Here is a 27,713-nt window from a genome sequence, read left to right as displayed (position 1 = left end):
GGCTAAAGCTAGATGGGATGCTAGAAGGAGAATTTTTTATGATTACCTATCTCTCCGGATTGATAGGACTCAAAGATGGTTTTGTCTTTCCTCCTTCAGATTCCCAGACCGTGCGTCTAACCGTTAAAGATTGTTCCATTTCTTTCATACCAGAATATAGTTTTGCCTTGTACACAACTGTAATCCCCGGATCTAATACACTACTAGTTGGTGCTACGTATTTGTTGAATGAATGAATGAATAAGTAACCTTGGGCAAGACTCTGCCCTCCTCTCTGGGTCCGTTTTCTCCCAAGGAACACATAAGGGATTATACTGGTGATCTGAATCAAATACGTAGTGTTGGGGAGGCCTTTGGAGCCTGGGCGAGACTCGGACCGCTTTTACCAGGTTGGTCCCATGGCTAGCAGCGGGGATGATACAGTTCAGTCACTACTGTCAGCCTAGTCCGAAGTGAGCACAGTGGGAGAAGACTCAAGACAAAGGGCCAGCTCCGAACGAGGGGAGAGGGGCCCCACAACGACCCCTTGAACTGCCGCACCTCAGTCTCCGCAGCTGGCAGCGGTGAGGGAGGCCTGGCCCCGGGCCTGTGTGCCCCTCCCGCTCCCAGAACCGGCCCAAACCCCACACCGGGCTGCCACATACCCCTCAGCAAAAGCGCCCGACCCACGTCTCGGAACAAAGCGGAGAAGGAACTACGTCACTGACTCCCCATTAACTCCCACCCTAAACCTCCGGTCTTTCTAGGCATCGGGAGGTTTCTGCACCTCTGTGCCCCGGAGGCTGGAGTCCTCCAGACCCCTGGCCAGCTCTCTCACTGATCTGTGGGAGCTCTGGCCCCGCCTCTCGCCCAGTTTTATCCTATCATTGGTTGGCAGGGTGAAAGGGCGGAGAGATAGGCCAATATGCGGAGAGCCCTAGAAGAGATGGAGCCTGAGGAAGGGACTTGGTTAGGGCGGGAAGAGGGACCAATCAACTGGGCGGTCAGGCTGCCTTTCTCGAAGTGAGTCTCCCTTAAGTCATAGCCCTAGCTCCGGATGCTGAGCAGAAGTCATCTTTTCCACACATCCCTCTCCTTTCAGCCTCAAAGCTATCGTGTACCCACAGCATGTAATAGTGTTGAGTGCGTATTATATCATTGTTCTAGTCTCCGCAGATACTGTAGTGAAGAAAATGAACTTGCTGCCCCATGAAGCTTAACTTCAAGTCAGAGAAGACAATAAATACATAGAACATAGTAGTGAGTCAGGAGAAAGAAACGGAGAGAGAGAGAAGAGGATAGGTGGCAGTGGGACTATGAAAGGGAAGGCAGAGACAGGAAGTGATCAGTTAAGGCACGTGACTACCCCGATAGATGAAACATCAGGAATCAAAGGCCTTAAAAAAGGAGACGGTGCACATTTTGGGCCATAAGGGCTTTGGATATCACAAATAACACAAGAGGGTTTGGGGACTGAAAAGTGACATGATCTTACCATTTTTTCCCTCTTGCCACATATTCAAAGGTTTATTAGCTATTAGCTATGAAAGGAACCAAGAAACCTGTTTCCCTAAGTTCTGTGTTTCACTCCATAACATAATGCTTTAAAAGTTTGCTCTGGCTGCTCTGTTGAGAACAGTCTAAGGGTGGACAAGAGTAGAAGTAGAGAGATGAAGAAGCTACTTAAGTATTCCAGATAAGAAATGATAGTGGCTTAGACTAGCTTAGAAGTGATGGAAGTGATAAGAAGATATATATTTTTTGAACACATGTCCAACATGATTTGCTAATGAATTGGATGTTGGTTAAGGATGACTCCATGGTTATTGATCTGAGCAACTAAAATAAGATTGTTCTCTAGAAATAGACTGTTTAAGAGGAACATGTTTAGGGAGAGGGATAAAATTATAGTATGGCCTAAATTGTGTTCCCTGCAAATCTGTGTGTTGAAGTCCTCGTAAATCCCAGGACTTCACAATGAGATTTTATTTAGAGACAGAACCTTTAAACTGGTAATAAAGGTTAAAAGAGCTCACTGGGGGCACATCCTACTTCAATGCCACTGTGTAAGAGGAAATTAGGACATGAACTAAATGTAAAGATAGGAGACACCCATCTATAAGGCCAGGAGAGAGGCTTGAGAAGAAATCAACTCTGCTGACACCTTGATCTCAAACTTTCTACTCCTTAACTGAAAAATCACATTTCTGTTGGTTAAGCTACCCAGTCTGTGGTACTTCGCTATGGCAGTCCAAACAGACTAATACACCTGACTTCCTTGAGAAGCAATATACTTAGTGATGACCCACTCATGATTCAAGAGGGAAAAGGGTGTTCCAGAATCTGGAGATTCAGACCAGCTGGCTTGTTGAAGATGGTTTTGCCCTTGATATTAATTATGGGCCAGGACATGATAACTTCTTGTATGGGGTAGGGAGGTGGAGCATATCTTTAGCTTTGCCCCAGTATAAGATATTTCTAACTCTTATTTTATACACAGTATTGCTCAGAGGGCCCCAACAAGATGTGCAACTTCTCTTATTCTTGTAGATTTTGGGGAAATTATCCAGCTGTTGCTGATTCTATGGTTCAAATATCCCATATATACACTCTCAATGGAAACCTCAGGGAACCCCAAGAAGAGGTGAATTTAGAGTTCCTCTAATTGTTCTTTTCAAAGTCTTTTAAATGACTCCTTCTATGTCATTACTTCAGTGCTCCTTGCTAGGATAAATGTTGACAATGGATAACATGCACAGCTTAGAGAATACACATCAGTGGCTTTAATTTTAGCACTACAGCAGCTGCCATGATCATCTTCTTTATAAATGGCCCCTGTACTAGGGTGCACTTCCCTTGAATCCTAGGGGCACCAGCAATGTGGCTCCCGTTGAGAGCTTGGATGTCATCAATTTTTGCTCATCACAAAGGCAGCCTGAATACTACCTGGAGGTTTCACTAATATCCTTTTTTTTTAAATCATACTGACTTGCCAGGGTCACTACTGGTATAGTGTAATTGCATGGTTCTGTCTCCTCCTTCCCTGGGCAGCCACACAGTCTCAAAGATGGGATATAGCATTTTTCAACCTTACCTAACTGGGAATCAAAGTATAATGCACACATCCTGGTGGATGAGTATTTATCTATGCACCGTGTAGCCCTGAACATACAGCCACTCCTTATTTAGTCTTAGGAGAATGCATGTTGTTCTGTGGTTACTCTATCCATTCATCTCATTGTACTGAAACTTGTGTGACTGTTGGCTCTGTGCCTCTCCACCCACAATCCATATGGCACAAAGTTGGAAAACTGAATATCTTGTAAATACATCATCTATTTACAAGACAGTGCAACTGGGGGCTTGGGGGAGACGCCTGATATCATAAAATGCCAACTGTACGTACATCTTGAGAAATAGTTAAGTCACTGAACTTGGTGACCTGAAAAACATTACATTTTCAGTCAGCTAGAAATTTCTAACCAAGAGCCACTGATCTGAAAAGCGTTAGGGATGCCAAATATATCTTATTGTTTTCATGTAAGATGTTCATATGTCTTAAAAGGGAAAGTGAACCCATCCTACAGGGCGTCCAACTGGGCAAAGTACAGCCCATTAGCCTCATGCATATATTAGTGAGAAGACTGTTCTGGTACAGCAAGGAGTAAATCAGTCTATACTATCTGGGTCAGATACTTGTACCATTAGGTACTTGGAAAAAGCTGATGTCATAACACCTTCCCATTATCCCCTTTGGACAAGTGTTATATAAGGGCACATCAAGCTAGAACACATCCTAATGTTAGGGGTAGGGGGGTTGTTTCTAATTTTCTGTAGAGAAAGAGCTGCCCTGTGGGTGTTCACAACTTGTCCTTAACACCTACAGTATCCTTTGTAGCACTCAAAGAGGTCGACTTAAGAGAAATGTCTTCCAACATGGGACAATACTCAACAACTTGTCAGCACCCAACATCTCTTGACCTTTCCTACTTGTCTTAGAAGCAAAATTACCAGGGTTTGAGATGCAGAATATACCTGTAGAATAATTTTTGTGTAAGAAATAAGAGGGTAAATGTCCAGCTCCTAGTATATTCACCACCACATGTGATCATCTGAACTATCTCCTAGGCATAAATTTTGTCTGATTTTTAAAAATAAATTATAAGCTTTATCACACTGCTGTTCTTCTTTACCTGCACTGTGGACTCATGAATGAAGCAGAACCCATGTGCAATAACTAAAAGCTTTCAACACTTATTCCAGGAATACTATCTTCCAAAAATGTGTAGCAAATAATAGAAGCTCTGGATGAATGGTTTCTTGCTTTTAAAATCCAACACAGGTGGACTTTGTGATGTCAAACAAGAAATAAACTATAGCCAACATTTTCACACACTCAAATTAAGTAGGTTTCTTGGAAGCATAAAAAGTCTCTGGTGGATGTCTTCATAAAACTGGATGTTTTCATAAAACTGAATATTTTCTCAAACATCTCAGGATATGTTCTTTTCTCAATTTGCAGTTGCCAAGGTAAAATAAAGTCTTAGGGATTGAAGAGTTTTCCATACTCAGTTCTTTTACAACAAAGCTATTTGCAATAGGTAGTGCATGTGGAAGGAGCCTTCATTGGACTCATATAAAAGTCGAGCAAAAAAGAAAAAAGGGGGCTCTGGGTGGAAAGTTTTCAACCAGATTAGCAAAATGTTGAGCTGCTCCTTTACTTCTTTATTCCTGCATAGCATACTAGTAATGAAAATTTAGAATTCATCTTCTAGTTCCAGATCTAAACAGATAATTTAATAGCATGCAAATAGCCTATAGAACAATTCAAGAAAAAGTTGATTTCCCTATCTTGGGACAAATATCAAAATCACTGAGTAATTAAAAAAAAGAGAGAGATGAGGCTAATGAAAAGTCTCTGCAACTTGAGGCAGTGAAAGAACATATGAAAAAATATATTCAAGAAAAAGTGGAGTTTCAAAGAAAAACAAAATAAACATGGCAATCATGAAAGAAAAACTGAAAGGAAACCAAAATGTAAAACATTATGGATGAAACAAACAAAAAAAAAACATTATGGATGAAACAGAGCTCTAACTACATATACAAAAGAGTAGAACTTTATAGAATACGAAGTGCAACTTTATGCCACTGTCAGTCCAGTAAAAAGGATGACTTCCAGATATGTATCACCAAAATTTACTCAGAGATGGAAACTTAGAGGGCAACAACTGAAAAAATAAAAATGCTGCTAAAGATTTATGCCTCTCAGGGTGGGAACAAAAAAAATTTGTCCCTCTCAATTCCCTCATCCCCCAAAACAGATCAGGCAGAGTTATTTTTATTGTTCAAAGAATCATTCTCATATTATTCAAGTTCTTCCAGAGTAATTAAAGAAAAACATTTTGCAAAGCAGACAAAAACTTAATAATAAATTCAATTTAGTTCTGTACTTGAAAAAATCATCAGGAACAAATGGGTTTTACCCCAAGAGCACAAGGAAACTGCAATTATTTAGAAACTTACTCTCCCCAAAATTACAAAAATAAAGGACACTGTCTATAAAATTATACAAGTGGGTTTTTTTAAAAAAATCATGTAGAACTTAAAAGCCATCATAATAAAAACTAGGTAGCACAGTATGTGCCAAGCACTGTTTTAAGTGCCAACACTGTTTTAAGTGCCTTACCCTTACAAACTAATTTTACCCTCACAGTCCTGAGGTAGCTCCATTTTATACAAGGGAGAGCTAAACACAAGGAAACTAAATGACTTATTGAGGATCACCTACCTAAGAAAGGGGAAGAGTCAGGATTTGAACCTAGAATACCAGGCACAAAAATCTATGCTCGTGGGACTTACCTGGTGGTCCACTGGTTAAGCTTCAGTGCTTCAAATGCAGGGGACACATGTTCGGTCCCTGGCTGTGGAACTAAGATCCCACATCTTGTGCTGTGGCCAAAAAAAAAAATCTATGCACTTAACTACTACATTATACCACTGCTACTAAAAATAAGAATAGAAGGAAACTTCCTAAACCCAACAGAAAATTTATCAGAAAACAACGAAGTAGCAGTAATGAGACTTCCAGAGGTATATGCAGAAATCGATAAGGGCTTTGTATGTGATATTCTATGAAGATATAAGATCTATATTTAGAAGCTTCTAGTCTGGTGGGTGGCCAGGGGGAGGGGAGATTGTGCCCAATTTAAGAATGGTTCAGTTAGAAAGCTGAGTTTTAAAAAGGTATTTATTATACTACCACCATATGAAAATCATTACCTATGTACTTAAAGAAATACTATATCCAACCTCAAAGAGTCTATAATATGTTGGCAAAAATGTACACACATATACAGTAGGTTGAGAATAATTTACAAGGTCATTTAACAACAGTTGTACATACACCACCAGCTAACTCAAAGTACTGAAGTCCAATGAATAGAAGTTTAACATGAATGGAGAAGTATTTGAAGAAGACAGTCTTTCAAGAAAGACTGGTTCTGGATCTGGCAGGTTCTGTGGGACACAGATTAGGAAAGGAAATGAAAAAAAAAGACTTTCTAGACAGGGAACCTAAGTGGTGAGGGACAATATTAGAGTAGGAGTTTAAAAAGTAGATAAAGAGGTAAAAAATAGTACATAAAGAGGGCCATAGCCAAGAAGTGAATCAGTATCTTGGAGAATGACTTTATGTAAATGGTAAAAGGGAGGAAATGAAACAGAAAAAGGAACTATCTCTGTCCTAGAGAAACACACATTCTGATTAGGGGATGAATAACTAAGAAATGAGATAGATTTTTAAACAGTAGTTGGGAAGGACTGCACTGTTATTCCCTCTCCCACCACTGTGATTGGCAGAGAACCTTTAGGGATGGTCCGCTTTGATCAGTGGTTGAAAACAGAGACCAGAGTTAACATACTCCTTATATAGAAACCTTAACCAAAGTTCCTTGCTGTCTTTAGAGAATTATGTCTTAAGAAACAGATCGAGCCAGACCTGAGTGCTTCTCTCCAGTATGAATTCGCTGGTGGTGATTGAAAGTAGAACGCTGACTGAAGGCTTTCCCACACTCAATACATTCATAGGGTTTCTCTCCAGTATGAACTCTCTGGTGTACAATGAGCTGTGAACTGTCACTAAAAGCTTTCTCACAATCTTTGCATTTATAGGGTTTTTCCCCAGTATGGGTTCTCTGATGTACCATAAGACTGGAGCTGTAACTGAAGACCTTTCCACATTCATTACATTCATACGGTTTTTCACCAGTGTGTATTCTCTGATGAATAATAAGGTGTGAATTTTGATTAAAGGATTTTCCACACTCTTTGCATTTATATGGCTTTTCACCAGTGTGAAGTCGCTGATGTCGAATGAGACATTTACTCAGACTGAATGCCTTACCACACTCATTACATTCAAAAGGTTTTTCTCCAGTATGAATTCGTTCATGGTCAGCAAGTTGAGAGTTCTGACTGAAGGCTTTCCCACACTCACTGCATTTGTATGGTTTTTCCCCAGTGTGGAGGCTCTGATGTCGAATAAGACATTTACTCCGACTGAAGGCCTTGCCACATTCATTACACTCAAAAGGCTTCTCCCCAGTGTGGATTCTCTGATGGTCAATAAGATTCCTGTTAGAACAGAAAGCTTTCCCACATTCATCACACTTGTAAGGTTTCTTACCAGTATGAAGTACCTGATGGCGGATAAGGCTTTTATTCCGAATGAAGGCCTCCCCACACTCATTGCATTCATATGGCTTCTCCCCACTATGAGTTCTCTGGTGGTCAATGAGTTGGGAACTCTGGGTGAAAGCTTTTGCACATTCATTACATTTATATGGTTTCTCCCCATAATGGAGTCTCTGGTGTTGAATGAGATGGGAGCTGTGGCGATAGGTCTTTCCACAATCACTGCATTCATAAGGTTTTTCCCCTGTATGGATTCTGAGGTGGACAACGAGCTGAGAAGTCTGCCTGAAGGTCTTGCCACACTCAGAACACTCATATGGTTTCTCTCCAGTGTGGATTCTCTGATGCCCAATGAGGTGTGAACTCCGATTAAAAGCTTTATCACATTCATCACAGTGATACAATTTCTGTCCCTTCAGAACTCCCTGATGTTCTGAGAGACTAGAGGACAGATCTAGATGTCCCCCAAATTCCTTATAATCATCATATTGATCCTCTGTGGATTTCTTTTTATCCTCCTGTGTTATTTCTAAGAAATCACTGTCCAGTCTGGTTCCTTCTTCATCTGAGGGCTGAACTTCTAGATTCTCTGAAGCCTCTTTACTGGCAGTCCCAGCTTCTTGTCCTGCAGGAATCACTCCACAGAACACCCCTAAGATCCTGTCAGATGACTTCAATTCTTCAGAAATGTCCTGTTTTGGAGGCCACTGTGAATGCACCATCCTGTTCTCATCTGCTGCCAAGTCAGAAGAAAACAACTGTCATTCATTTCTTGTCCTATTGGGGAAATGGAACTATCAGGAGCCTACGTAGCTAACAAAAAATTCACACTGAGGGTAAGGAATGAGGAGACACATTCAGAACAGGAGAAAAACTGGAAATGGCTCAAATTTTTCTTCATGGACAGAAAAACAAAGAGGGAAAGCCAGTCCATAGAGGAGGGAGGAAGCAGAGCTATCAGAACAGAGGCATGTGGAGCCAGCACAGCCAGGAGGGCAGGCCAATTGAAAGGCAAGAGATCAGACTGTAAAGCACAGTGTCATCTCCCAGAAGTCACTTAGATGTGGTTTCTCCTTAGTAAAACGATGAACTCTCAGGTCTGCTCCAACCATGACACTATATGGCTCCACAGTTCACAGTAAAGATGTTGAGGAGAGTGGTGGTAAATACTTTAAACCAAATATAAGAAATGATGTGGGCAAACATGAGAGTTGAAGAGAAATGTATATTATAAGGGTATGATCAGGAAAAAAGTGTACAAAAAAGGAGTGATTCTTGAGTAACAGGACAGGGACAGGGTGTGGAGAAGCCACAAGTAGAGAAACACTGAGGAAAAGTGTTAAGGGGAGAGCAGAGCTCTAAACCTGGGGACCTAGTCCCTGGAACACTGGACTGGTAGGTGCAGTACTACACAGAAAATTAAGACTGGTATCAATAACTTGAAATATAAATCAAACATGTCTTTGGTATCTTGATAATCAGGAATCATGGGAAAATAAGCAATAAATATTTGCTTTTAAATTTTATAATAGTGGGAGAAGGCAGAGCAATCATAGTTATAGTTTAATACAAAAAATGTTGGTTCCTTTCACTCACATCGACATCAGGGGTATAAATCTTCAAGTACTTTAGTGTGTACAAGTTACAGATGTCTGAATCCTTGACTTCTAAGTCCATTCTCTTCAGAGTAGGCTACTGTCTTAGACCTGTCAACCCCAGAACCTCCCCTGACAACAGCCACTTTCTGGAAGCAGCCGTGCCCCATTATTTCTGAAGGGGAACCCGAGGCAAACATGCCTTGTGCCAAGCAACTCAGCTCATTCGAGGATGGACAACAGGTGACTGGACCAGGACCAAACACCAAACCCAAGTATAGTTTATCTGTAGAGTAGTTACCAGCTCCAGGTAGCCTGGAACAAAGTTCTGCTCAAAGATGATATTTAATTATGAACTGAAAGTAGGAAACAAAGGAAATTAGAAGTAGGAGCTCAAGTTGAAATGATCTATGGAGAAAAAAATCTATCAGGAGCCACAGCAACCAGAACATATGAGGAAACAGAAAGGCTAATTAAGGAGCTCAGAGAAAGAAAAAACATTCAGAGTGAAGAAAATGGTTATCAGTGACAATTGGAAACAGATATGTGGGGTGCTGCTATCTGAAAACAATGGCATGAAAATCCTTTCACTTCTGCTGCGAGGCTCCTAGGCTCCTACAAGGCTTTCTTTCCCAAAGTCTGGTCTAGTTGGTCGGTCTGCTCCGGGTTTCCATTCCTTCAGCCTTATTGTAAGTAACTTAGCTCATGACTGACAGTAATTGAGTGGCTCTATATTCTGTCCAACTACAAATTCTAATTAAACCAGCCCAGTTTAATTAATAAGGAAGTAAAGAGAATGTTAACAATAATTATAGTGGGTGTTGATATAGAGAAATTCACTTTATTATTCTCCCCACTTTGTCTCTTTATATTTTCATAATTTAAAAGAATAAGAACCTAGCAAAGAGGGCCGACTCTAAATTACTGGGGAGCAGAGTCATTACCCAAAGGGGCCAGGCTGTGGCAGTTTTCCAGCATGATGTTCTGGTACAGGGCTCTCTGGCTGAGTGCTGCACCTTTCCACTTCTGAGAATAGTTCACAGATAGGAACTCCAACTCTGCAGCCTCCTGGAATGACAAGCTTTTACTGCTCAGGGACATTCCCAGGCTAAGGGGCCAAGTCATCAGGGTTACCAAGAGCACAGAATTGGGTACCTGGTGGCCAAAGGGATGGAGAGACAGAAGGAAGCTAGGAGGACACATTAATAAAAGGACAAGTTCAAGGTAAGATACAGTCCATGAACTCAGTGGACAGGACCAGCTCCAGGGGAAGCAGTTAGGCGGGGAAGCCACAGGAGCAGTCTCAGAATGGGCCAGAGCCCTGGAGATGAGGCCTTGCTACTCCTGGGTCACAGACTTGGAACTCAGGAAGCTCACCTGGGGCCTGACCATCCAAAGCACAGTTGCTACTACTTGGTTTCCTAAGTTCCCCACTTGGGGAAGGGTGGGCACCGGGGAAGCACTCTGAGCTGAAGGAAGAAAGAAATCTCTGAATGGGACCAGCCCTGCTCTTGTTTCCAATGAGGAGGTCTGTATCCCAGTAAATGGATTCAAGAGAACCCAAGCAGCTCCACATACACTGACCCTCACACCTATTCCATAAAGGTGTTATCCATGTAAACTGTGAACTTTCCCTGGAGATGCAGAAGGTCCCTGGTCAAACAGAGCTGCCAGCTCCTTCCAGTCCTCTCTCTGCCACACTAGGTAGGAAGCTACACTTCTGACTACCTTCTCTCCTCTGTGGCTTCCCCAGCAGCAGCCTGCTTGCCCTCCCCCTACCTCTCTGCCTGTGAGAGGCTGTGGGGCCTCTCTTCATTTGCCCATTCATCAAGGATACTAAAGGCACTTAGGCCCCAGAGTGACCCTCTTCCCTCTGTCAGAGATCTCATGGCTCCCATTCTCTAATGCTGCTCTGAAGTTCTCCATTCTCTTAGACCCCTACCACAAGCCTCCAGCTGCCTATCTGGACATTTCATTTGGGTGTCCCACAAGACCTTAAGTTCACTGTTTAAAATGCATGTTTCCATCTTCCTTTCCTGACTTCCCAAGTTTCCTCAGTGATTCCAAACATCATCTAAAACCTACTAATCCCCCCTCCTCTGCATTGTCTCGTGGATTTTTCCTTCAAATGTGTGTCACATCTATCACTTTTCATTCCACCCAAATCCGCTCAGGCAATTACTTCTGTTTTGTGACACTAGCCTCCTCCTAAGGCTCCCAGCCACTGGGCTTCTCACTCTATCCACAGTGCTCATGTGCTACGTAATCCTTCCAGAATACTGTTTTCTAACACTTCACCTACCCCACAAATCTTCCCGGGTTCCACCCAAAGGCCCTACACAAGCACAGCTCAGGCTCCCAGATAAGTCCCTCCTGACCGTACCTCAGTGTGGTCCAAGGGAACTCCCAACTTAGCGAGCCTTTGCTTTACATTCTGTTCTGGCACCGACCACCTCTCTCCCCGCTTCTAATCCCTTCCCCATTTTTCACTGTTCAATCCCTCTGCCACAAAACATCCTCCAGCCACTCTAACCCACAATGATTTTGCTCACTGTTTACAATGCCCACATGGCTCGTCTGTGATGGCCCCAAATGCCTGGGGACTGATATCACTCAGATATATCTTATGAGGTTGCCCCTTCTTGCACTTAGGACTGACCCTCTGGCAACTAGACAACAAGCTCTTTATAAGTATCCATGGTGTAGTACATCTCTCTGGTCCTCAACAGTGTCTTTGCATTAGACATGCTTGATAAAAATGCACTAAATAAATAAATGATTGGAGAATAAGCAAAAGGAACGAAGTCACCAGGGAAGAAAGACACAGGGCAGGGTGATAAGGGGCCAATGGGGTGGGAGATGGGAGATGAGGGAAAGGAAGACTCCAAAGGAGAGCAAGGAAGAATAACTGAAGGCCAGAGCCAGGGAGGTGAGTACCAGAGTGCTCACTGGAGAGGTGGTGGTGTGCCCCGGGATCACGAGGAGGCTCCAGGTGGGCTCCAGGGGCTGAACCCTCACTGTGGGGTGAGGTAGAAGGAGATTCATGTGTTGCACCCAAGGCTGTCTTCTCTTCAGAATGCATCTCCTGTTCCTGCCCTGGAGTGGAAACCTAGAGACAAGGAAATAAAATTGGGTCCAAAACAGCATTCATGAAGGTACAGAACCCAAGACCTCTAGGAAGCACCCCCAAGAGAGGAAGCCAGGAAAAGAAGAGCCAGAGGGTCCCTCTAGCCCTACCAGGTTAGCCAAGTGGGAGAATACTGTCCAAGCAGGATCTACAGCTTGCAGTCCTACTTGCCATCCCTCTGTTGCCCATCTTGGCAGGAGCTTCAAGACCAGATTACAGAACTATTTCCACTCTGGGCTAGTGCTTCAGACACACACGTGCTCGTGAAGAACCACCTAGAAAAAGGAGTCAGGACAGTAACTCTGTACGCTCCCAAGGGCCTTAACCTACAGAACAGATCAATCACGAGTACCAAGGAAGTAAAAAGTGATAGGTGTGTGTACCTGTATGTGCACGAATTATGCTACCAAGGCTGACACCTGGAGCAATATTCCAATACAGCAGCTGACAAACCTTAGCTTTTCCAACTTCTCTCAGCAAAAGTATGTTGTCTTCAGAGAGACCATCCTGGACCATGCTGACAAAGCAAGGATAGTCATTCTCTCTCTCAAACTACCTGATAATATTTTCTGTGGCACATATTAATTTTTAATTACCTTATTTATTACTTTATTTTCTATTTCTCTGCCAGTGAAATATAAGCTTTCTGGGGGTGAGAACTCTGTCTTCATCACGTGTTCCTAGAACAATGCTTAGCCCAATGGTGGCATTATGCTGAAAGCCTTCCTCTCAATATTTTGCCATCGTCCCCTTCTCCTCCCGCCTTCAATCTTTTCCAGCATCAGGGTTTTTTCTAGTGAGTCAGTTCTTCGCATCAAGTGGCCAAAGTATTGGGAGTTTCAGCTTCAGCATCAGTCCTTCCAGTGAATGTTCAGGACTGATTTCCTTTAGGATAGACTGATTGGATCTCCTTGCAGTCCAAGGGACTCTCAAGAGTCTTCTTCAACACCACAATTCAAAAGCATCAATTCTTCAGCACTCAGCTTTCTTTATAGTCCAACTCTCACATCCATACATGCCTACTGGAAAAACCATAGCTTTGACTAGACGGACCTTTGTTGGCAAAGTAATGTCTCTGCTTTTTAATATGCTGTCTAGGGAAAACTCAATGTTAAGAAAACTAAGATCATGGTATCCGGTCCCTTCACTTCATGGCAAATAGATGGGGAAACAATGGAAACAGTGAAAGACTTTATTTTGGGGGGCTCCAAATCACTGCAGATGGTGACTGCAACCATGAAATTAAAAGACACTTGCTCCTTGGAAGGAAAGTTATGACCAACCTAGACAGCACATTAAAAAGCAGAGACATTACTTTGCAAACAAAGGTCTGTCTAGTCAGCTGTGGGTACTGGCAGAAAACAGAACTTAACTGCATTGTGATAACACAACCTTGTAACTCACTGATAATTAAATCCTAATAAAGTTCCTATTCATTCACTAGGACTCACAGGAGTCCTTTTCTTGCAGGCCATGAAAACCCCATTCCAATTTTCATCCCGACAGCATTCCACAGCAACACATTAGGGGGAAGGTAGTGGCTTAGAATATAGGAACTGGAAAATCCTGGTCTCATACACATGGACCAGTGGAATCTTTAAAGAGTCAGACACGACTGAGCAATTAACACAAACACACACACTAGCTCTATCATCTTACACACACTAGCTCTGTCATCTTAGATAAGCCAATTAACCTCTCGGTACTTGCATCGCTTGTGAAATGGAGATGATCACCATTTGGGCTACTATTTGGAAGCTTGCTAGGAACACAAATTAAAACAGATATAAAGCATTTTGTAAACTGCGTGATTCTGCAACCCAGCAGGGATGTCCCTACAACCCTCTCTGGCCCCAGTGTACACACATGCCCATGCTCACTCACTTCTGCTAATCAAAATGACATCCTGTCATCTCCTCCTGGCAAACGTTCATGAAAAAGCCTCTGTGGTTTTTTTTTTCCATTTAGTCAAAAAAACACTTTCTGAATTCAGGCTAGGTGAGACAGCCCTGTTCTCATGTTGAAAAACTTAAACTGACAACAGCGGCAGAGTAAGAAATGGAGTCCAAATATCTCACTTCTAGGTTAGAGCCCGATGAGTGTTCAGTGGCCCTGTCAACTGTTAGTCATTCTCTTGGGTTTGTGACTCAGTCACCTTTCTTCTGAGGTTCCCTGGATAAAAGACAGTACTTTTTTTAATTAAAAAATTATTATTTATTTATCTGGCTGCATGAAGCATCTTTTAGTCATGACAAGCAAATTCTTAGTTATGGCATGTGGGATCTATTTCCCTGTCCAAGGGTTGAACCTGGGCCGCCTGCACTGGAAGCACGGCATCTAAACCTCTAGATGACCAGGGAAGTCCCAAGTGACAGTTTTAATGGAGGGGACATTCTCTCATGCTTAAGCAAAAGGCAGAAGATAGGGAAATCTTCTTTCTACACTCCTCACTAAATGGCACTCTAAACATTTCCACAGCTACTTGTCCTTGACTATGGTTGGGCCAAGTTGCCCTCTAGACTCTGCTGATAGTTAACTTATTCCTTATTCCTCAGACAGTAAAGAATTCACCTGCAAAGCAGGAGACCTGAGTTCGATCCCTGGGTCGGGAATATCCTCTGGAGGAGAGAATGGAAACCCATTTCAGTATTCTTGCCTGGATAATTCCAAGGACAGAGAAGCCTGGTGGGCTACAGTCCATGGGGACGCAAAGAGATGAACACAACTGAGTGATTTTCACTTACTTGTATACCCAAGGAAATAATGATCGAACAATGGATTTGTTACTGTCAAAGCATTTAGACTTTTGGAAAAAGGTCTAACCCTGGGACTCCAATCAATTGGAACTGATTTCCTAGGCCCAGACACGTAATCATTTTTGAAAAAGCACTGAGTAGAATGCTGTACTGGGTACCTGGGAAATTTCACACACTGGTTTTCCCTGGTAAAGCACAAAGGAGGAAATGCGCTAATCCATCCTGCTCAGTTACAAGAGAAGCAACTGAAGACTCATCAGGAAGAACTGATTATCCACAGTGTGATCGTCTTTTGATGTCAATTAGCTCTAATATAGGTGTTACTGTGATGATACTTTATACAAGTGATAAAAACTCATAATCAGTTTAAGTAAAGGAGGTTATCTTAGACAGTCTGGATGGGCTTGATTTAAACAGTAGCAAGGTCTTAAAATCAGAACCGAAAGTTCCATGAAGAAGGAATTCTTTCTGTGGACAGCTGCTTCAACCTGTGAGTGACAGTTCTAGCCTAACTTTCTGACAACCTGCCTTGCAAACTCCTGACTAGACTCACAAGGTCCCATAGTGACATGTCACTTTCTAGCAACAGACATACACTGGGTTGACTAAAAAGTTCATTTGGGTTTTTCCATAACATCTTACGGTAAAAACCAAACAAACTTTTTTGGCCAACCCAATATATAATTTCCTACTGGTTTTGTTTCTCTGGCTGAACTCTGACTGATACACATGGTCACTGAGCTAGTTAGCTCTATGATCCTAGGAGTCAGCGTTCACACTGTTATGACACTGGTGACTTCTCCAAGTTTTCCTTTCATTTGTGTTACCTTGAATTAAAACTTGAAAGAATTCTAAAAACAGGGGAAATCAAAATTAGAATTAAAGAAGCAGAAAGATGCCAGTTGGGTTTGGAAAGCTACAAAGGAAAAAAATGATGCTGAAGCCCAGACCTGTCACATCTCATAAGGAACCAGAAAGGAAAAGAGCCCATTAACTCTGAGAAGTCCAAGGAAGTAATGAGAAACTTCTCAAGTGAGGGATCACGCTATCAGCACATCTTCAGGGCTGCTTCTCCCTGACATGCTTCCCTATTCTAACCAGTGTGCAGATCCTCTGTGTGTCAGGAGCACTGTGTGGTGCTCCAGGCTTAAGCTAGGTTTACAACACAGTATTTCACAAAGCAATTCACAGAACTTGGCTGGGCCCTGCATTTTTAGGACTGGGAGCACAAAACTCCTTGTAAAAAACAAAAGTGGGGGTGGGCACTGGGCTCATGAATCCTAAAGGGAAACCAGTTTAGAGACTATGGAATGGAGAACGCCTATTCCTAGGCTACCCCAAGCAGTAGAAAACAGTTCCAGATGTATGGCAAAACCAATACAATATTGTAAAGTAATTAGCCTCTAATTAAAATAAATAAATTTAAATTACAAAAAAACCAATTCCAGATGCCAACTTAGATTCAGTTGCTCACCTCTCCTGGCCCACTGACGTATCTCTGGAAGTCCTCCACCACAGCCACAGCTTCCTCACCACTCTCAGGGTGATGCATCTGCACCCAGGTCCGGAGTTCCCCAGGCAGGATGCTCAGGAATTGCTCCAGCACCAGCAGCTCCAGGATCTGCTCCTTGGTGTGCACCTCTGGCATCAACCACCAGCGGCACAGCTCCCGGAGCCGGCTCAGTGCCTCCTGTGGCCCAGACATCTCATGATAACATAACTGCCTAAAGTGGAGCCGGAAAATTTCACAGACAGGAGGGTGATTCTTTTGGAGACTGCAGCCATGCCCCCAGGTCGGGCTCCCTGGTTCCTGTTTCACGGTCAGGCAGCTCTCCTGTCTCTGGAGAACAGCACCCCTGGGGAAGAGGCCTGAAGTTCCCCTGCCTTGGGTAGCCATTGTGACACCAAAGAGAGGCTTGTTGCACTTGCAGTTTATGTCCAATTAAAATGATGGTCTGTAATTCAGCTCTCAGAAGCTATTGTCAGAATTGAGGATATAGGATGATGGGAGTGTCACCTACAGAAACATCAAGAGAGAAATCAGATTCCCCAGAGTGTTCAGCCTCAGGCTGATGACAGACCCTCCAGTTAAAAGGCAAACCTTCATGGGGGGGTGGGGGGAAGAGCACAACCAAGGCAGACTCTCTAAGCATCTCTTCAAATGACTTTCTTTTTTAAAGTTTCAGTCGTTTCCATCACCTAACTACAGGATAAAACCTAAATTCAATGCCCAGCATTCACAACCTAGTCTGAGGCCTCTATTCTGGCCACCCACCCTACCACTTTCCCCAGGTACCCAAACTGAAATACTGCAATGATCTCCAAATATGGGATGTGCAGGATAATCCAAAAGGTGTATTTAAAAAATAGTAAGTTGTTATTTAACTATTTAGTAGCTGTGCTACAATGTGCATTGTAGAATAGTACATTTTTTTATTTACAAATAAACCTATGTTGGAAATGCTTGCTCAAAAGTCTTCTACTCTTACGTGACAGAGATAACCATAAAGAAAGGTAGGGACTAAAGCTTTAGAAACAGCCATAAGCCACACATACTGTCTCTTTGGATTTTTCTTCTTCTGAAACTTTTGACAAACACCTATTCATCTAGCATGATCCATATCAAATGCCATTTTCTCCTAAAGGCATTCCTGATTGCCTCATCCAGGAAGGGGAGCTGGGAGCCTACCTCTCTGTACTTCTAACACACTGTATTTTAACTATTTTATCCATAACTCACCACTCACACCCCCTAAACTGTATGCCACAAAAGGAAAGTAACACAATGGAGTCAGAAATATCAGACCCTTTTCCACTCATCCCACTTCCCCTAGCAAGTTTTGCTGATCTCTCCAGGAGTTAAGTGTGATGACTGCCTCAGGGAACCCACAGTACCTTTTTCATTCACACCTCTGCTAGAACACTTTTTACACTGTGTTTATGACTTACACCGCGGCCACCTCCACTTTCTGGGAGGATTCAAAGGGCAGAGCTGGTTCCCTGTCACCTTTGTACATGTGTGTGTACTTGGGATACTGAGGCACATATCTGGGAAACGAATGAATGATACTGAAGTTGGGGGTGGGGCAACTTTTATCAGTTTACATATTATAAAATTCTGAAAATCAGCACCGTGGTGTTAATTAGGGCATCTGTGCTACACTTCCAAAGTCACCATGCATCTTGGTAACTTGAGTAAACTAACTCTCTCCAGGCCTCGACTTCTTTAAGAAAAGACAGACGGAAAAATCTGTGACTCTGCTCTAAGATCCCACACACAAAGAAAGGCCACTTTCCTACTTCCCTTACAGCTCCGAACGTTCAACCTCTTATCTGGACTTTTATGTCTCCTTCATAAAAGTCATACTTCACGTTTTAAATTCCGACTAGGTCTGACCCACTTCCGATGCTTCGTACTGTTGTTTCCCGGCGCAAGGCTGGGAAAACGTCTAACTACATGCGCGTTCAACCAGGCTTATGCTGCGCCGCTCACCTGGCCACGTCTGCCCTGCTCATCGCTGTGCCCGCAGGTGCCGGGCTCTGTGCCAGGCACAGCTGGTCAGATCACTGGGACAAAGAGGCTGCTCTACATCTGGCGCCTTCTGAGCGTCACCGGGACCGCGCGCCGACCACGGGGAGAAGAGTGCGTCGGGCCGCCGTCGCCAACCTGGGCAGTGGGCGGCCGCAGTTCCGGCCGAGCAGTCCCAGCCCAGCGGCCCTGGCCCTAGTAACACTTCCCTCCCCGTCCCAGGCCCGCTCACCGGGGCACCGCCGCGGCGACCCCCGAGCGCCAGACACCGCAGTGGCCAGCAGAAGCGAAAACAATGGCCGAGACGGAAGCAAGAGAAGCCCCACTTCCGCCCCCCTCTCCCCCAAGCGTAGGATCCCGGAAGTCTCGATCCAGAAGGTGGGCACGCGCGCCCCCGCAGCCAGAGAGCTGATTCCACTTTGGTGCAGGAACTACGCACAGCGACGGGGGCGGGGGTGGGGCTGGGGTCTCAACTGAGACGTTAGTAGGCTCACGTGTTCTGAGTCTGGGCGACCCTGACGCACACCACATTTGCCCCTTTGTCCAGCACAGAACCTGGGCTAACCTCTAAGAAATGTGTCCTTCATCCAGACTGCTGCGGGAAGGTTTTTAAGCAAGGAAGGAATCTACTCAGTCTGGACTTTGTCATTTATACTGAGGGATTTGGAGGGAAGGAGATTTGGACATCAATTCCATCTTCGTATCTGCTCTGTAGGAAAGAATCAGTTTGCAGGTCAGGATTCTGAGCTTCGGCAAATGTCCTGCTACCTGGGTTACATTTTACTGGCTAAAAAGGGCACGGAAGACTTTGAATTCAGGTCCATAGACCCCCTTTTCTCCTCTTTTTTTCTGTTTTAAGATCCTGTCTCTCTCTCTCTCACCCTCATTCATTCCTCATTCTTTGTGTGTTTTTTTTTTTTTCATTCCTCATTCTTTAATTACTCTCAGATTTCTTCCTGCTAGTGGTATCAGGCCCTGTTCTGAGGAGGGTCACTGATAGTCACAAAACGGCCTCAGGGTAGATTCTGGGAAGACAGGGGTTCTCCTCGTCTTCTGGACTCAGGGATACAGTGATATATTAAAGCTTTTGGAGGTGGTGTTTCTTCTAAAGAAGAATTGTAGCACTTATCATATCAGCCCTGAATAATCATTGTAAGGCCTGATCCGGAAGCTGAAGCTCGAATACTTTGGCCACCTGATGTGAAGAGCCCACTCATTGGAAAAGACCCTGGTGCTGGGAAAGCCTGAAGGCAGGAGGAGGAGGAGACGACAGAGGACGAGATGGTTGCCTGGCATCACCGACTCAATGGACATGAGTTTGAGCAAGCTCTGGGAGTTGGTGATGGACAGGGAAACCTAGCATGCTGCAGTCCATGGAGTCGCAAAGAGTTGGACATGATAGAGCAACTGAACTGAACTGATCATAGTCCAAGAAGCAAAGTGCAAACACAAGGTATTACAGTACACAACTGATGTTTTCACATTGAGACATTTTAACTATAGCTTTACTTTCCAAACTTTATTGTGCATTCCTATCAGTAAATTTAATGCCAATGACTGAAAAACAAGCCCTTTATAACTCTAAAAGCTACTTAGAGAAGTATCAGACTTTTCTTCTTGTTATCACTGGTGACTCAGATGGTAAAGCATCTGCCTTCAATGTGGGAGACCAGAGTTCAATCCCTGGGTCGGGAAGATCCCCTGGAGAAGGAAATGGCAAACCATTCCAGTATACTTGCCTGGAAAATTCCATGGACGGAGGAGCCTGGTAGGCTATAGTGCATGGGGTCCCAAAGAGTTGGACGCGACTGAGCAACTTCACTTTCACTTTTACTCTTCCCAGACTCCATCAGTTTCTGGGTAATAGAGGGAAGCCAGAAATGACAGGGAATTAGGACGACAGGGGAACAGGCTCAACACATTTCAGGTGAGCAGCCGTTGGGGACAACCTTGGTCCAGGCACTAATAGAAAAGACAGAGAAAACAATACTTCTCCCACCTCCTGGGAGAGCCAACCTGGCCCTCCAGAAAGCCTCTTCTGAGGAATTAGGAAACATCCACTCACTACGAAGTTCTACATGCTTACTCTGTAGATACATCAGTGTATGGAACACTGGTGTTATTGGAGCACAGAGTAATCTGCTAGATCGTCTCAGGAAAGACTAGGTTTAATCGTGGCAAACCTCCAATAACAGATGGAGACATCGTGGAGGCCTCATATGTAAAGAGAATGTACAAGCTCCTTGGAGTATCAGGGCTCAGCTCCTTTTTGGTTCTCTCCCTACTGTCCAACTAGCAGTAAGGAATTTAAGTATACCCAGTCCTCAAAAGTGGGCAACCTTATGGATCTTCGTTGATGCGCGAGGGCTTTCTCTAGTTGTGGTGGGAAGGCGTTTCACTGTGGGAGGAACAGAAGGCAGGCGTCCAGTGGGTTAGGTGGGGAGTGTGGGGACAAGCCTCTGGGCTGAGCTCAAGAGGCCTCCCAGAAGGGCACTGGGGCCCGGGAGAAGCCGAGAAGTTGGCCCTCCCAACTTCCTAGAGAGGCCTGGAGCGGCGATGCGCATGCGCGATACGGAGCGGCGGAGAGCCGGGCTGGAAGAGTGTGGAGTGGGGCGGATCGAGCAGTCAGGGCACTGAGAGTTTTGCGGCCTCTGGAGTTGGTGAGCCGGGCGACGGTGGAGGGGTGGGGGCTACTGTGCGGGTGCGGAGTTCCCCGGGGAGTGGCGGGTAAGGATCGGCCTGGACGCTGCGCCCTGGCAAGGATCTGGCTTTGGAGATCAACCAGCCCGGGTCCTTCGCTGCTCCGGGCGTCCGGGGCGCGAATTTGAAGTAATGGTTTCTGAATTTTATCTCCTCTGCCAGTTATGCAAACAAAGCATATTCATCACAGATAATTAGGTGAGTCGGGTGACCGTAAGAAAAGGAAGAGTAATCACAACCCGTTAATTAAAGAGTCTTCCCGACTCTTTAAAATTTGTGCATGATTTCGCAAACTCTTATACGAGTATATATTTTTTATTAGAAAACAGGCACTATTGTTTTAATTTTTTTGGTATTATAGCAAAACAGTTGTAATAAATTTTCATGTATCATGGTAAATGTTGCCATTTTAACCATTTGAAGTGTATAATTCAGTGGTATTAAGTACATTCCCATACTATTGCTTTCTGAGAATGATGTCTTCAATTTCTGGAATGCATTTAATATATTGGTTAAAATTGTTGCCAGTATTATGACGCCACTGAGTCACATATGTGCAGCTATAATTAAACATTTTGTTTGCAGTTTCCTATAGTAGATATTGCATGAAGCTGTAAATTGAGCAAGTGACATTTGTGCGGAAAAATACCAAAAGCTTCATTAGGGTGATTATGTCTGTTTTCAAAATAAAGAGAGTAGTATGGAGCAGCCTGGTAGGCTGCAATTCATGGGGTCGCTAAGAGTCGGACACGACTGAGCGACTTCACTTTCGCTTTTCACTTTTCATGCATTGGAGAAGGAAATGGCAACCCACTCCAGTGTTCTTGCCTGGAGAATCCCAGGGACGGGGGAGCCTGGTGGGCTGCCGTCTATAGGGTCGCACAGAGTCGGACACGACGGAAGTGACTTAGCATAGCATGTATAAAATGCAGTTTTTAAACACAAGTAACAGCACTAACCTGCTGCTGCTGCTAAGTCGCGTCAGTCGTGTCCGACTCTGTGCGACCCCATAGACGGCAGCCCACCAGGCTCCCCCGTCCCTGGGATTCTCCAGGCAAGAACACTGGAGTGGGTTGCCATTTCCTTCTCCAAAGCACTAACCTAAAACCACTCTAATGTCTTCTGACTTACATAGACTTAAGAAATAAGAAAATGTTCTCCTTACTAAGTTAAGAGTAGTGGCAAGGAAAAGAACACTGTTTTTTTTGTTTGGACTTTTGTTATGAACTGGAGTTCTTGGTCTCCTTGATAAAAGTTGAAATTCAGTCAAGGCTTTACTGGAATTTATGCGGCAGCAGGAGGGAGTGAAAACAAGTTAACAGGTTCCTTTGTTTCCTAGCGGGTGAGGGTGGTTCCTTACACAGAATGAGGGTAAAAGTGCTTCCAGAGATCTGGCTGGAGGGGTGACTTAGGTGGTCTATCCACCTTCTAGGTGATGCTGCGTGCAGGGGTGCTTGGGCAATACTTTGCTTTTGCTCCCAGCTCCTCAGAAGTGGCAGTTGGGTTTTTGGTCTTTTTGTAGCTTATCCTTCATAATATGCTCCAACTGCAAATGTGCGCAGTTATTTTTAGACCCTTAGAGTTTCTTTGTATTTCGTTGCTGGAGGAAACGTTTGTTCAGGTGCAAGCGCTGCAACAAAGGGTCCCAAGTCCCAGCCTGCTTCAGTTCCAAACTAAAAACTCCTTAATGTTAGGTCTCTTATTTTGCAAGTAAGTAATTTGCTCAAGGATTTCAGGGAATTTCCCTTTGTTACACACATAAATATCTGTGTGCACATTCAGGAACTGACAAATGAGACTGCTTTGACATGTGTTTCTTAATGCTGAAGAAAGGCAGACAGCTTTTGGTTCAAAAAATAAGCCAAAAAGACTGTGGGACTGTTTTGAAGATAAATCTCTATGTGTACTTACAAGTAAGGGAAACTGACAAAAACTGAAAAATGGTACCTGCTACAGTTCTGTGACTCCTGGTATCCAGGAATGTTAGTATTGTGAGCATTTTGTGATGTCATACTCCAGAGCAAAAATACAGAAGATGTAATAAAATATAACTCATTACTTTATAATCTTCAGTGTTTTTAATATTAGAAACAGTCTGAAAAAGGTCCCTCAAATGAGTCATTATGTGCTCTAGATTGAATTTTTTTTTTTTTTTTTGGTCCCTGTGTGCAGCTAGCAGGTTCTTAGTTCCCCAACCAGGGATCGAAACTGTGCTTTCAGGAGTGAAACTGCCGAATCCTAACCACTGAACCACCAAGGAGTTCCCTAGATGGAATTTTTGAGCTTATACTTTCCCTTGCCTGGTTTTAGGCCTCTTAGCCTTCTTCCTTGTTTTATTTTGCTACATAGCACCTGACACTGTCTTTATCTTATTGTCTGTCTTCTTATAAGCTCCTTAAGTTAGTGCATTTTGTCTGCTTTATTCACTGCAGAGACCATGGTGTCTAAGAAGGTAGTAGGTGCTCAGTACATATTTGTGTGGTGTGTGTGTGTGTGTGTGTGTGTGTGTGTGCATGCGCGCATGCTCAGTCATGTCCTACTCTAGCCTGCCAGGCTCCTCTGTCCATGGAATTTTCCAGGTAAGAATACTGGCATAGGTTGCCATTTCCTCCTCCAGGGGATCTTCCCGACCCAGGGATCACCCACATCTACTGCATTGGTAGGTGGATTCTTTACCACTGTGCCACCTGGGTAGCCCCTATTCAACACCCTTACTGCCAAGTTAATCCTTAGTATATAGACATTACTATTTCTAGATAGAAATAAACACAGTAACAACTCAAACTTCAGTTTGAAAACCTTTTTATTTTGAATAATTGTAGACTCACAGAGACTGTCAGAATTTTGTAGACTTCCCTTGTATCTTTACCTGGTATACCTAAAGGCAATGTCATGCATAACCATTGGACAGTCATCAAATTTGAGACATTTCCAGTGGTGGCAGTACTAGTAATTAAACTACTGATTTATCTAGAGCTCCTGACTGGCTAGCGAATGTTCTTTTCCTGTTTGAGAATCCAGTCTAGAATCCCTCATTGCATTTAATTGTTATGTCTCCTCACTCCCTTTCAGTCTGTGACAGCTCCTCAGTTTTACTTGACACTTTTAAAGTATTTTATATTTGTAATTTTAGACTGACCCTCTCGATTTGGTTTTGTCAGATGTTCTCCTGCTTAGACTGAGGTTGATGTTCGTATGTCTTTTTCCTGGTGATATTACTCTTGATCCAGTATTTCTGCCAAGGATTAATGATTGTAAAGTTACTGTCTGTCCTTTGTAATTAGCAATTATTTTGAGGTAGATACTTTGAGACTTTGCATAGAAATATGCTTTTCCTACTAGTTAGCACTTCTTGGTGAATCTTGCCTACAGTAGTTGTTATTGTGATGTTCTCCTAGGAGCTTTTCATTTTTTGTGTTTTTTGACTACATTTATTAACTGGAATCCTTTGTGAGGAAGAGTTGTGCCTTCTCTCCCACTTGTTTATTTACTTAATTATATCAATTACATCAGTGTGTGATGTTGGGTGTTTATTTGGGGAGTGTAGTGAGGTGTGTTGTTATTTATTTTGTGGCATAAATTATTCTAGCTTTAGCTGTTGGGTGTCTTTCAAGTTGGCTCCTGTTTCACCTTACATGTTCCCATCCTTTTTTGTGTCTTTCTCTGATTTTCAGGCACCACAAGATACTCATCTTATATTTTCACCTCTCCAGCCCTGGAATCAATCATTTCTGCAAGGATTCTTGGTTTCACTTTTTTGTAGAAGTGGTATTGAGAAATCAAATTTTGGGCACTAGATTGAGTTCATTTATAAATTGGTATAACTAAAATTTTAACATTTAAATGTGTACTAGAAGCAGTCTAGCTTTAGTTTCTAATTGTCTTAGAAACTAGTTTGCATATTATCAGTGTATAAAATAAACCTTATGTACCTTTTCATTGGGGGCTTCCCTGGTGGCTCAGTTGGTAAAGAATCTGCCTGTAATGCAGGAGACCTGAGTTTGATCCTTGGGTTGGGAAGAGCCCCTGGAGAAGGGAATGGCAACCCATTCCAGTATTCTTGCCTGGAGAATGCCCATGGACAGAGGAACCTGGCAGGCTGCAGTCCATGGGATCGCGAAGAGTTGGACCTGACTGAGCGACTAAACACAGCACACACCCTCTCACTAGCAGGAAAAACACAAGAGTAAGAGACTATTTATTTAAGAGGATTTTAAAAGGAAGTCAGAATTACTTTGTATGAAAGCAAAATGACAGGAAGAAGAAAATATTCCTAAAAACTGCCCAGGAATTTCCCTGGTTCTTTTCCAGGCCATTTTCATTTAGGAATGAAACTGAGTGAAGGGATGAAGCTGGGGAGAAGAGGCCTGATCCATCTCAGGTTGCCCCCAAGTCTGGGGGCTCACATTTATGGTGTCGTCTTAACAAGTTGATGTTTTCTTCTGTCCTCAAAAACTGATTGGGATCTGGGAGGAACCCAGAGGCATTAGAATACCTGAATTTAATTGGGCAGTTTCAGCTCACTGGCCTCCATCTTTATTTACTGTGCTGTGAGGCTTTCATTCAGACTTTGAAAGGCCCAGGAGGTCATTAGCTTTTTTTTTTTTTTTTTTTAATGCTGCTTCAGTACATTGGCTTTACTGCATCAGAGCAAGTGGACCCAAGTTGGTTTGGTAGCAATGTCTGTTTTTTTTCTGTCTGTCTGGTACACAGGCCCCTTTCTTTTGATTATAACACCTTAACTTGGGGAGAACTACTGTCCCCACTCTCAGTCCATGTGCTCCTGAGGTTTTGATGCATTCAGTTCCCCTTCCAGGATATTCCAGTGGCAGATAGTGACTCAGATGTGACCCATCAGAGCATTTTATCACCTCGTCACAGTGATTGGTTCACAAAGAGATGTGTTAGCCAGGCCAGGCTTAACTCTGGGACTTTGATAAATAGAAATTTAAAGAAAGCTCTTTCTCAAAGTCTTAATCTGGTTGGGCTGCTGTAACAGAATGCCATAGACTGGATGCCTTATGAACAACGGAAATTTATTTCTCATAGTTCTAGAGACTGGAAAGTCCACTCTCAAGGTGCTGGCAGATTAGGTATCCAGTGAGAACTTGCTTCCTGGTTCATAGATGGCCTTCTTGCTTTGTCCTCTCATGGCAGAAGTGGTCATTAGCTTTTATCCACGTTCATGGTTGCAGAGACTGGGCTCAAAGAACTGTATTCTTTTGCCATATTCACGGGCAGTTGCCGTCATTTTTCTGCTGTCCTTCACATCATCTCTTTACAAATACTTCATTGACCTCCTTGGACATTTCTGTAGCAGCTGCTTCACAACAGGTCGACTTGGAGGCTTACGTTTGGTGCTTATTTCACTCAGATATGTCAGTGCTCTATATTTCCTGCTGGTACGTTTCTTCATAATACTTCTCTCTGGTCTCCAGTTCATTGTCTTCAGTCTTACTCCTGTATTTCTCTTCACCTGAGCATCTTTCTCTTCCCCAGTCTGTTGTGCAAATTTGTCTGGCAAAGGCCCTGCCTTTTTCTTTCACAGCAAAGCTTCATTTCTCTGCCAAAACTTCAACTTCCTCATCATGCGTGATCCTAAAGTAGTTCTTCACTTGACTCTCCATGACCCTGTAACAATACTGCATTTTCTTTAATCTGGGTGGTGACAAGCATTCCGGTGTGAGCTTTCTTCCCATTTCAGTTAACAGTCATCTCTTATCAGTCCTCTCAGCACTCACTGAGTCCAGGAGACATTGACTAGGTATTGGTTTGTAGCAAATGTAGGAGATGATGGTCTCTGTTTTAATCATGGATGAGGATAGTGATTTTTTAAAAAATTTGCTTTAAAGTGGTGGGAGTTGAAGAGTTCCATGCTCTCAGGAGAAGCTAGCTGTCATGTATGATTTGTTACACAGAGCAGTGGGGCTAATTTGCAACAGGTGCCAAAGCCTACTGTTCATATTATTTTTATATATGGACTGAGGTAGAGGTGTAACCTCATTTTTTTGTATGTGTATATCCAGTTGTTCCAGCACCGTTTGTTGAAAAGTGTCTTCTTTCCCCTTTGAGTGCTCTTGGGACTTCCATAAAAAATAAGTTAATGGGCATTTTGCTGGTGGTCCAATGTCTGGGACTCCATGCCCCCAGTACAGGGGGCCCGGGTTTGATCCCTAGTCAGGGAACTGGATCCTACACACTGCAACTAAGACCCACTGCAGCCAAATAAAATACATACATAAATTTAAAATATATTTAAAAAGTAAGTTGACCTTAGAAGACTTCCCTAGTGGTCTAGTGGTTAAGACTCTGTCCTTCCAATGCAGAGGACA

At 43.4% G+C, this 27,713-nt stretch overlaps 2 protein-coding genes across 10 annotated transcripts in view; one reads left to right on the top strand and one right to left on the bottom strand.

Moving 5' to 3' along the window:
• Window positions 1-19,013, bottom strand: part of LOC102286810 (zinc finger protein 660) — a 58,349-nt gene extending 39,336 nt beyond the window's left edge. The window contains exons 1-4 of one of the 8 annotated variants that reach the window (XM_070360273.1): window positions 18,646-19,013; window positions 16,627-17,169; window positions 12,207-12,378; window positions 6,988-8,410 (exon numbers count right to left, since the gene is read on the bottom strand). In XM_070360273.1, coding sequence (XP_070216374.1) covers window positions 6,988-8,410; window positions 12,207-12,378; window positions 16,627-17,049 — 2,018 coding nt within the window. In that variant the 5' untranslated portion in view covers window positions 17,050-17,169; window positions 18,646-19,013. Of the gene's footprint in view, window positions 1-644; window positions 689-5,441; window positions 8,411-10,213; window positions 10,338-12,206; window positions 12,379-16,626; window positions 17,170-18,645 lie in introns of those variants that run through there. The other 7 variants (XM_070360267.1, XM_070360268.1, XM_070360269.1 and 4 more) reach the window with 7 other exon arrangements.
• Window positions 19,014-21,267: 2,254 nt separating this feature from the next.
• Window positions 21,268-27,713, top strand: part of ZNF445 (zinc finger protein 445) — a 61,893-nt gene continuing 55,447 nt past the window's right edge. The window contains exon 1 of one of the 2 annotated variants that reach the window (XM_070359822.1): window positions 21,268-21,341. The gene's annotated coding sequence lies outside the window, so the exon portion shown is untranslated. The remainder of the gene's footprint in view (window positions 21,342-27,713) is intronic. The other variant, XM_070359821.1, reaches the window with a different exon arrangement.

The sequence above is a fragment of the Bos mutus genome, chromosome 22, assembly GCF_027580195.1.
Source record: "Bos mutus isolate GX-2022 chromosome 22, NWIPB_WYAK_1.1, whole genome shotgun sequence".
Lineage (NCBI taxonomy): Eukaryota > Metazoa > Chordata > Mammalia > Artiodactyla > Bovidae > Bos > Bos mutus.
Note: the sequence above shows the minus strand (reverse complement) of the source record. Positions and strands in the feature narration are given on the sequence as shown.